This window comes from Monopterus albus, unplaced genomic scaffold (assembly GCF_001952655.1).
Source record: "Monopterus albus unplaced genomic scaffold, M_albus_1.0 scaffold235.1, whole genome shotgun sequence".
NCBI lineage: Eukaryota > Metazoa > Chordata > Actinopteri > Synbranchiformes > Synbranchidae > Monopterus > Monopterus albus.
In genome coordinates this window covers 259996-271278 of record NW_018128115.1, presented here as the reverse complement: position 1 = coordinate 271278, position 11283 = coordinate 259996, and the positions used below count along the sequence as shown (strand labels likewise).

At 44.2% G+C, this 11283-nt stretch overlaps 1 protein-coding gene across 5 annotated transcripts in view; it reads left to right on the top strand.

Annotated features, from left to right (window-relative positions):
* The first annotated feature begins 518 nt into the window (after positions 1-518).
* Positions 519-11283, top strand: part of LOC109971825 (calpain-1 catalytic subunit-like) — a 25245-nt gene continuing 14480 nt past the window's right edge. Inside the window, exons 1-7 of one of the 5 annotated variants that reach the window (XM_020620313.1) lie at positions 519-666; positions 1853-1875; positions 2355-2384; positions 5115-5355; positions 5793-5862; positions 9003-9121; positions 10368-10495. In XM_020620313.1, the coding sequence (XP_020475969.1) occupies positions 5116-5355; positions 5793-5862; positions 9003-9121; positions 10368-10495 (557 nt within the window). In that variant the 5' untranslated portion in view covers positions 519-666; positions 1853-1875; positions 2355-2384; position 5115. Of the gene's footprint in view, positions 667-1852; positions 1876-1949; positions 2073-2354; positions 2385-3651; positions 3693-5114; positions 5356-5792; positions 5863-9002; positions 9122-10367; positions 10496-11283 lie in introns of those variants that run through there. The other 4 variants (XM_020620311.1, XM_020620312.1, XM_020620316.1 and 1 more) reach the window with 4 other exon arrangements.

Genomic DNA, 11283 nt, shown 5'->3' with positions numbered 1-11283 from the left:
CTAACAGCTGCATAATCAGCTCTATATCAGGTGTTTATAGCCAGTGTATTACTGAGCTTTCATATTTGACAATGTGCTAGATGCTTCTAGCTAACTGAGGATATGGAAGCCACAAACAGCATTTTCAGTGGTGTAGCTAACCAGAACCTGTTTAGCATAACTTAGCACAAATACCGAAAGCAGGGGGGAACTTAGCTAGCTCCATCAAAGGAGAAATATAGCCTCCTAAACGGCTCTAAGTCTGATAACGTGTCATATGTTAGCTGCCAAACTAGTCATCAGTATTTCCTGGAATCAAATGGGTTTAGTTATGGCATTTTTAGGTCTTCTTTCTGTCCGCCCGTCTCTTATTCTAGTTGTATTGAATGTATATGTATAGTTATATATTTATAAAAATTGTAATTTTTATTAGGATAGACTTTCATATCAAGTCTGTGTTGTAACTGGGGGTTAGTCATGTGTCGTTCCCATCACTACTGGGGGTGTGGTTGGTCTCTTTAATCGCTCACTGTGGCAGTGGCGATGTAGCTCCGCCCCTCCCGTCGGGCGGAGCTTGGTACTGCAGGAAAAACATCCAGATCTGCGTCCAGAGGACAGTAGTACCACGGCGCGCAATCACTGCATTCTGTACAATACCGGCAGCACCCAGAGGCTGAGCCACACCCGGTGAGTCTGACGGTTTGTTTGACTGTGGTCTGAACTGGTGTGTACTGGTCTCTCTGGTCTGCATGGTGCATGTGATTCTGTAAAACGTCTCTGAACCGTGTGTTTATTGATATTCTGCAGGAACACGTGAGTCTGACCTGCAGTTTTCACGGTTTTTACGTCGATTCAGCAGAAACTGGACTGATGACATCATCGTTTTTATTAACCAATTGGAGCAGCCCTGTAGCGTCACGCTCCTGAAATTAATTAGCGGCTAATAGCACAATAACAACTACAATAATAAAAATAAATAAATAAAAACATCTGTAAACCCACAGAGCGCAGTAGACAAGGAAGAAACAGCAGGACATAAACCAAGTACAGAATAGTAACAGTGTTTTTAACGTAATTTTTAAATAAAAAAGACTAAATTCCTGGATATGAGCTTCTCAAAGGTGACCTAAAGAGTCTGACGCTTTAACTGGGGCGTCAGTGCAGACTGGTTTGGTTCCAGTTACACTGTAGTCTCATTCAACTGGTAAATAATGGGCTTGTAAAATAAAGCTGAGTTTGGATAATCTTTCCTGCCAGTGATATGTGCATTTGGTTGTGAGTGTAACTGGAATCAGACCAGTCAGCACTCACATCCCAGTGTGATGTTTTGGAGGAGCTTCAGAGAAAACACCCCATTTCAGAGTGATGGTTTAGCTCATGTCTTCTCAGTCTGTCACATCCATCTGATGAGAAGAAACTAAGTTGTTGCTGCAGCGTTCAAACATCGGACACAAAATCATCACTGGTTTTCAGTATTGATTCATCGATTGACACTGTAGGTTGACAGCATCAGTCATGATGCTATAAAATGTGAAGAGCTATAATGAATGCTATAACGAACATAACACTTTGTTTTATGGATTTCCAAGAATGTTTTAGTATTGTACTAACTATTGTAAAAATACAGAGTTTAATGGGTACACTTCCAGTAAATTTATTTGCTACAATTAGTTGGTGTTGTGACCCAGAACACAGAGGTCAGCTTAAACGTAAACAGTTCTACAGATGAGGAGAATAAAGTTTCAAAATTTAATGAATGAGTGAACATTTAGTTACTAAAATTACTTTCTTTGCTTTTTTTGTGTTTGTTGTGTCTTGTTGCTTTTCTTCTTTTGTCTCTCCTCTATCCACTCACCCCAACCGGTCGAGGCAGAAGGCCGCCCACCAAGAGCCGGGGTCTGTCAGAGGTTTCTTCCGTTAAAGGGAGTTTTTCCTCCCCACTGTCGCCAAGTGCTGCTCAGGGGGGATTTGTTGTTTTTGTCCTCTATAATAATAATATTAACAGTAAGGTCTAGACCTGACTGTGTAAAGTGCCCTGAGATCACTGTTTTTGTTAATTGGTGGCCAGGCAGCCACTGACAGCACTACCATCAGTAAGACATTTCCTCACAGGGATTAATAAAGTATTTGTAAAAAATGGAACTATATAAATAAAATTGAGCCAAATAATTGATAATCAAAATAGTTTCAGATTAATGTTCTGTCAGACTAGTTTCAGCTCTACAGTGTCTCAGTAAATCTGCACCAGACATTGGAATAAAAACAGCCAAAGTAGGAACCAGGTGGTAGAAAAACCTGGTTTGGCCATGTTGTAGTAACGTGAGCGGCCCCCGTAAACTGTAAGTGTAACTAACCAGACGTCTGTTTCCTCTCAGCCTCCTACGGGATCATCAGTCGGAGACCAGGTACAAGTTATTGTTTCTCTTTATAATGTGTAAGACTAAACACAGACCCAGGTTACAGCAACACAGGGACATGTGCTGGTGTGTTTACACTGAAGTCTGATCCAGTCTGAGTCAGAGATCAGTGAGTGTAAAGGTTTATCAGACACAAAACTGGACCAGGTTCATTACCTCAGAACCTTGTTTGGTTTCTTAAAGACTAGCAGTAGTGCTAGTTGAGGCTGTGCCTAGACACAGCGGCATACTGGAGAAGGGTCCAACTGCAGGCCTCACATCTGGGCCACCAACTCTGAGAACTCAGTCTGAGAGCCTGGGTCTGTGAAACCGGGTCTACGAGCCAATGGGAAGACAGGCGTGAGATGTGTCACTTCTGTTAATTATCTGTTTTATGCCTCTGTGCCAGTGATAGCCGCGGTCAAAGGCATTACATTTTCAGGCTGTGTGTCCGTCCCTTTGGCCCATTCTTGTGAATGTGATATGTCAGGAACACCTTCACACGGAATTTCTTCAAATTTGGCACAAACATCCACTGGGACTTAAAGAGCCCACAGTGAATTATCATCTTAGACGTGACCTAAAGATCAAAAAATAAGGTGTACGTATGTTGTAGTATTTTTTGCAGAAGCAACTCGGTTTATACACGTCTTGCAAACTCTCGCTCATGAGACCTTTTTTCTAACAAAATAAAGTATTAAGTGATAGTTTAAGGATTTCTTTGAATGATCATAAAATCCAGGCCAGTGCGTGTTCATGTCAGCTTGCCTGACATCCACTGGTGCCCCCACCTTATTGGCAAAATGTTATACTTCCTTGTTTATGTGTATTTTCAATAAAGCCTATTTTAAAAAAGACATCCAGCGGTTTTGCATCCGGGTTTGTAGATATATTTTCCCTCCTGCTGCTGCACTGTGACCAGAGGATGTGGGGTAAAATCCAGGGCCTGAGGTTACTTCATGTCTGGGAATGTTCCTGTACAGGGACTCGCTGTTTTACCTGACCTGGTCTAACGTACAAGCAGTCCGCCTGTGAAGCCCCTGAGGCGGTTAATGATCAGCCATCAATGCTGGATTCCCCTGGGAGCACAGTACCTGTTTGTTCTGACTGCTTGAGGCCAGTGTGTCTGCAGCATGTGACATGTTGCTGGTTAACCAGCAGATTAATGACCCATGATGTTATTGTCGGTGCTACGCTACCTGTTGGAATTAATTTCACTACTTTGGGACTGTATGTGGTGACGCAACGACCACTGGTTGGATTTACCGACCTTGGAGCCACTTGAAAGGGAGTCCCACTACTTGGTGGGACTAAAAGGTAAGTTTAATAAACACGCTGTGTGTCTGTTAATACCTTGTTTCTGTAATGTTTGAGAGAATTGTACAGCTGGAGAAGTTACTATGTCTGTATTATGCCAGTTAAAATATGGGGTTTCTCAGTTACCTGATTTGTTTAGAGTGTTACACATCTCTTTTCATCGATACATATACTGCTGTTTACCTATTTATGGAGGAGATGTTCACATTAATTAATGCCATCGTGGTTCACTGTGCTGTGCACTTACAACACAACACTGGCAGCAGGAGTTGTGTGCATTCACAAACTCTTCTCCTTTTTAGGAAGAGGCTCTGTGGTTCTATGATTCTGAAATAATTAGACTATTTGGAGTTATGAAGCCCCGTGACCCCGTTCAGGGCTTAAGCGGTAGAAAATGAATGAATGAATGGAGTTATGAGGGCCAAGCTAATTTAGAGGTACCCAAGATTAAACATTAAATGGCTGGAAACAAGCTCTTTAAGGATAAACGCATTATATTTTGGTAGTCAAAGGTCAAGGTCACTGTTACCTTGTGTTTGTCCGTTCTTGTGAATGGTTGGTGGAGGCATATAATCGTAAAGCAGCAATTCTAGTTCTTCTTTTATTTAACCAGATGTGAAAATTCAACTTGCTCAGCTGTAGACTTAAAGAAGTGTGAACCTGATGTTTATCCCATTTATCTCATTGTTGTGCGTTTGGTATAAAAGTCAAGAATTGTTACTTGAAGGTTAACCTGAAGTGACACGCCTCACTGAAGTTTCTTCCCACTGGTTCACACTGTCCCCAGACAGGAGGTGTGTAGCTAGATTGCCTGTGCTCTAAGCTAAATGCAAACACCATCATACTACCTTTCTTACAGTGGTGTACAGGTGTACACTTGTTTATTTTAAATGGACTGTATTTATATAGCGCATTTTTCCACAGTGTGTTACACTGGCCAAAGCGCTTTACAGGAGATAATACACCCATTCACACACAACATTCACGCACCGATGACCACAGGCTGCCACACAACGGCGATAGTCAAGCTACCGGGAGCAATTTGGGGTTTGGTGTCTTGCTCGGGGACACTTAGGCATGTGGGGAGACCGGGAGTCGAACCAACTTGCTGGTCAGGAGACGACTGCTCCACCTCGTGAGCCACAGCCACCCTCTATTTTAGCATATTAGCAGTCTTGGACAAAAGTTGACCTAATGATGGCCCTAGATGAAAAGTCGGAGCATCACTAAAGTTATTATGGTTGATGCTGATTCCAGAGGGGAACATGAACCTCTGAACCAGAACCAGAACAGTCCATCCAGTAGTTGAGAGGGTTCAGTCTGGACCGACGGGCCGACATTAGACCCACAGAGACTGGTGCTAGCACGAATACCCCATGAGCTTCTGTCGCTAATCAGGTTTTCTGATGTGTTGTGGGTCAGAATGTTTGGAGGTGTGTCCGAGCGGATTCAAAAGGACCGGCAGAGGGCTGGAGGTCTGGGCTCGGTCCAGCAGGCTGTTCGCTATCTGGACCAGGACTTCCAGGCCCTGAAGGAGGACTGTCTGGAAAATGGATCCCTATTTGAGGACCCAATGTTCCCAGCAGAACCACCCTCACTGGGCTTCAAGGAACTTGGACCTTTCACTGCCAAAACCAAGGGGGTAGAGTGGAAGAGACCCACGGTGAGACCCAGAACCTTTCTGCTGTAGACCCTGATGGGACACAGGGCCAGTGTGAGGACCACTATTACTGTGAACCTTATCACAGTACATTTACAGTTTACAGTGGTGCTGGTGGCAGATTCAGAGCCAAAATTCGTACTTCATAGTATTTGTAATCTTTTACAAAGCAGTGGTCCTTGATTTCAGACCACATTAAACTAACACCTAATGCAGCTTTAGTCCAGAGTCATCAGTCAGTTTCTGGTGTTTGAAAGTGTCCTCATCCCCTTTAGGTCTCCACCTGCACACATCTGTCACCTTTCATCTCACACTGTGTCTCACCTGCCTCCCCCCACAGCCCCCTTAGCTCCACCTCACCCCCTGAGGAGACACCTCACTGTTTAACTGTGATGTAATGTGATGTCAGACAGATGGGTATTTGTGATTGGCTGTTTCAGGAGCTGACAGGTGACCCTCAGTTCATCGTGGGTGGAGCCACCAGGACCGACATCTGTCAGGGGGTACTGGGTGAGTCTGTCAGTATCCTTCCTGTCAAAGTCGAGTCCAATTTATAAGCACTTTTAAAAACAACAGTGGACCCGAGTGCTGCACAGAAATTAACAGAAGGGAATAAAACAAAATAAGACATACAAGCTCCTCAGTTTGATTTAAGGTAAATAAATGTTTTTACCTGGGACAGTGTGGGTGTAGATCTAATTCAGGGGGTAGACTATTCCATAACTTCGGGGCAGCTATTTCAGATAATAAATTCAACACATTTGGGTTTTTCACAGAGGAAACAAGATGTCAAGAGTACGTGAACTTTGGCTGGATGAAAGAAAAGAACTGCGGACTGATCATGAAAGCAGTCGTTTTTGGCAGCCTTACTGTTCCGCTGTGATGAAGCTTCTCTGTCTGGTAGTCATGATTTCACACGGTCCCCCCTCAGCACTGGGGCTACAGCTTGGAGGACGGGAGGAGGTCAGAGAGAATGTTCTAACAGCAGAATCAGATCATGTGGACGGAACTGACATGGGGGAAACACATGGTCTTGATCGTTGGTCAGCGTCAGTGCGTGATTGAACTTCCCTGACGACTGTTGCTAGAAGACCAACTACTGGGGGTTAGGTGTTAGAAGCAGGGGTATCATGAATTCTTCTACAGCGCAAATGTTATTTGTACACACCCAGTGGTCAGTTTATTAGGAACACCTTGGTAAATATGAGTCTGACCCAACAGTCCTGCAGTAAATCCTTCAGCTTGTGTTCAGACTGTTTCACAGAGGTGTTAATTCACCTGTGTGATCGCTGTGGAGGCTGCAGGTTGTGCTGCTGTTCAACTGGTAACAGTAATAACTGTTCTGTTATTCCACCCCATTTATATCAATGAGTATTTGACTTGTTAGTTTTAGTGAGGTGTGTACCTAATAAAGTGGACACAAGCGTGTCCTGGCCAAGACCGGCAGATAAACAGTAACAGTGATCAAACAACTTCATAAACAACATGTCTCCTCTGTTGGTCACCGTTCAGTTAGAGGGTCGGACAGCCCCGCCTCTGCCTCACCATGAATATCAGGGAACAGTCGGAGTCTGTGTGTTTCAGGATGACGTCCTGCTGTGTGACTCCTGAGATTCTGCTGGTCCAGGATCAGCTGCAGATGAAGTTTAGATACTGGAAAGTGCTGGTTGGTTTATGTTTCTAATGAGAAATAGAGCTCTGTGATTGGATCGGGCATGGGTGGAACCACTTCTGTCAGAGTGTGTCAGTGGTTTCGGTTTCCCAAGATTCAACAGAGAGAGAGCCCCCACCTGTTGACACAGTGTCCTTCTCTCTGTAGGGCGTGTGTGTGTTTAAACATTGTAGTGGGGACGTGTTGACGGGCCCTCGCTGGTCTGTTCAGGGCCAGGCTGACAGTGTGTGTTGTGATGGATGCAACCTGGGCATGATGACTGGTAGGACCACCATGGACCTAGTCTGTCTCTGTCTGGGTCAGTTAGTGACAGGTGACATCACCTGTGTGTAATCATTGGCATGTACAATAAACAAACATCTTTACCTGCAGCTGGCCTTATTCTCTCAGTGGCTGTGCAGTCCATCAGGATCAGCAGACTTGGCGCCGTTTACTCCTGGTTTTAGCACAAACGTCTCAGAGACACAGTCCGGGAGCTGGTTCTGGTACACTGCGACAGTCAGGGTTCTGTGTGTCTGGAGGTTTCCGCTCCTTCCTGTCAGTCACGCACGTTGTAGACTTCAGTCTGCAGGTTTGTCCTGAGGTGCAGGGTTAGGTGTGGTTTGTTTGTTTCGATTGCACATGAACATACATTGCTGTAAATGTGAGTTCACAAAGCTTCATCTGTGGTCCATGGACTGATGTTACACAGTCAGCCTAAAACCAGAAGTAATTGGGATGGTTTAAAATCCTGCAGAGCAGCAATTAAAGAGAAACCTTATATTAGTAAAAGAGGACATGCAGGTGATGCTTGAAGTCAGCAGCAAAAGAGGCATTATGTCAGTGAGGGTCCTCACAAAGATAGAAAGTGTGAGTGAGTGTGGCTGATCTCCAACCAGCAGCAAGGTGGAGTCCTCGCTCACTGTGTAGTTGTAAACACAGCAGGACAGGAATGCTCCTTATGCCCCCCTTCCCCCACCAGCTGTGGATACACCCTCAGTGTTCGAGAGCACCGCAGGTTCAGACTCGAATGAACAGATTCAGCAGCTCACCTTGGCTCTGATGAGCCGAATAATCAAAGGTCCACTTACAGAAAATAAAAGAAGATGAAGACCATTACAGACAGCCTTTGTAACCACAGACCGTGTATAAACAATATAGAAAGAATTTATCTTTGTAAACGCTCTGCTGCATAAATTGCTTAGCTGGCGTCCACCGCTGCATCAGAGGTATCGGTCTAAATGTACAATGTCTGTGGAAGACCACTAGTTCTCAGATGTTCTGTAACTGGTGAATATATATGAAATACAGAGAATAGATGCATAATTCATATAATCTGGTATAATGGGAGACAAACATATACTGAACAATATAAAAACATTTGATAAAACTAGTACAGAAGTAAACACGATGAAATAGATATTTACCCATGTCCTCTCTGAACATTTATGAGCCGCACCTGAAGGCAGCACTCAGCTCATCACTTCTGACCTTTTATTGATTAGTTATTGATCAGAGAATGGGCTTTTCTGCTGAATGGAAACTCCATTAGCAGGAAGCACTAGCAGCTTAATGTTGTTGTTGATGCCGTTGTTTAGCTTAGCTTTAGGGTGTCCCTACAGACCAAGATCAGGATAATGGAGATAATGTTCAGTCTGCGCATTAACAAGCAGCTGCTGCACAAACATTTCCTGTCAGAACATGAGCCCTGGTCATTTCCTCCACTCATCATCATCATCATCATGTCAGGGTCTGACAGGAGTGTGCCCATTTGACTGGTGGTTTTTTATGTGTTTAGATCACGATTACAAGAAGACTCTGTTATGTATGTGGAGATAATGGTCAAATGATCTTTTTGACTCTTGATGTTTAATATTTCAGCTGAAGCATTAGGTCTGGAGCATCAGTCAGCATGTGAGTGTCAGAAGTTAATTTTGAGGGCTGAAAGGAGTTGAAGTGTCAGTTCTCTGTATCTGAATGAGCTCTGGTTGTTTTACAGGAGACTGTTGGCTGCTCGCTGCTATCGGCTCTCTGACTCTGAACGAACGGCTGCTGCATCGTGTTGTTCCTCACGGTCAGAGCTTCACCCACCAATATGCAGGCATCTTCCACTTCCAGGTGAGTCTCCACCTGTTTACACCTGACAGAGACCACACCCACTTACTTGTGTCATAATACCTTTGAGTGAAAGTCGTCATGAAAACTGATGTAGAAAACAGCAGTGACATTAATAACTACCCAAAGGCCACTAGATGGCACTGATGAATGTTATTTTACTGGTTGTTTCTGTCGATACTGATTATTTGTGTTGAATATCAGTTTTTAAACTACAGCACAGTCATTTATCAGACACCTTTGTCTGAAGCCACTTACAGTAAGTGCATGCAAACCACACACAAGCTTAGAGCTGTGAGCGTGTCCTTTGAAATGTCTGACTAAAATCTTTAGGTACAGTACAGCCACTTACAGGGTTTTGGTTTTTAGGAGTTGTTGAGCTGTACAGTCAACAGGTGTTTTTATCCTGCACTAGAAGGTGTTCAGTGACTGCTGTCCTGACTCCAGCTCAGTCCTCCACTGTGGATCTGGAACATAGAAGGGTCCTCTGGGTGCAGGGTTTGAACAGTTAGGCCCTGTAGACCAGCACCAGAGCCTGATCTGGATCTTGTGGGGAGTTGAATAGAGGAAGGCTGAAAGCCAGATGGGCAGCGTTCTGGATCAGATGTCTGATGGTCTTTTAAAGGCTGGTCCTTTTTATATTAATTTTCAGAGAGCTCCATACAGAGACTAAATCCAGCAATAGATTGCCTCTGCTCATGGTTATTGTCTGTCAGTCCAGGATTAGCTTGTTTGCCTGTGTGATGGACCTCTGGTGTTGTTCAAAAACTACACACCGCTGCACTGGGTGACATGTTTTTTCACAGCGAAGCCCCAGACCCGACTATGTTGCCCTAAAAGCTCAGAGTGGCCATAATTTCCTTTAGTTAGCATGAGTCAGAGTCGACTGCGCATACACGAGTATGTAAGTAAGTACTATGTGCCCCAGTGCAGCAGTGTGTTTCACTGATGTGTTTTTAATCATTTTTGAATAACAAACAGACAAATAAGCTGATCCAGGACTGACAGACTGCTGGGCATTAACCATGAGTAGAGGCAATTCATTATCGGTTTTAGTCTCTGTAAGGGGAGTGTTGAAAATACTGCGAATATGGAAAATGACCAGCCTTATTCTTTAAGGGTAGAGGCTCTGATGAGTGTCTCTACTTTCATGTTTTCCTGTACATGCATGGTCTTATGGAGTGTTTGTCTGAACATGAATTAAAGATGTATATCAAGCATGCATTTTTGTTCTTCTTTGTCTCTGCAGTTCTGGCAGTTTGGGGTGGATGTGGTGGTCGCCGCCCGGCTGCCGGTCAAAGATGGAGAGCTGATGTTTGTCCACTCGGCTGAAGGCAGCGAGTACTGGAGCGCCCTGCTGGAGAAGGCCTACGCCAAGTAAGAGCCTCCCAGTACAAGTGCATTATTATTTCAGAATCGGAAAACTATCATACAAGATTTGTTGTGTCACACCATACATACACTCAATTGACATCCCTTACTCACATTCATCTAATTAAAAACGTGTCTAAGTTAAAGCGAACCTTAATAAAAATGGACAACATAAGAGCAAATACCGATATCAGTAAATGGCCGATTCTGTCAGATTTCCACACATAATAAGTGGCTCTTATTGATCAGGGTAATGGAAGCATGAAAGAGAGTTCAGTTCAGCAACAGCCTTTGGAAAGAAGCTGTCTTTCAGCCTGTTAGCACATGCTTTGATGGCCCTGTAGCACCAAATGGAGGGCAACAGTGAAAAGAGCTGATGGGAGGAGAGTGTACTGTCCTCAAGGATATTGTTAGCTCTGTGTAAACAGCACGTTCTGAAGATCAAAATCAGAATCAGCTTTATTGGCTCAATACATGAGCAGCGCCCAGAAAGGAATTGGTAGTAACACCAGAGGAGCAAAGCACCAGCTACTGGTTGATAAAGTAGTCACTCGAGACTGCAAGACTAGGCACACCAACCTGTGCACTGCCTGGATTGACTACAAGAAAGCCTATGACTCAATGCCTCACACATGGATCCTGGAATGCTTGGAACTGTACAACATCGACAGGACTCTAAGAGCCTTCATCAAGAACTCAATGGGAATGTGGAAAACAACCCTAGAGGCCAACTTCAAGCCAATTGCACAAGTCAACATCAAGTGCGGTATCTACCAAGGAGATGCTCTGTCCCC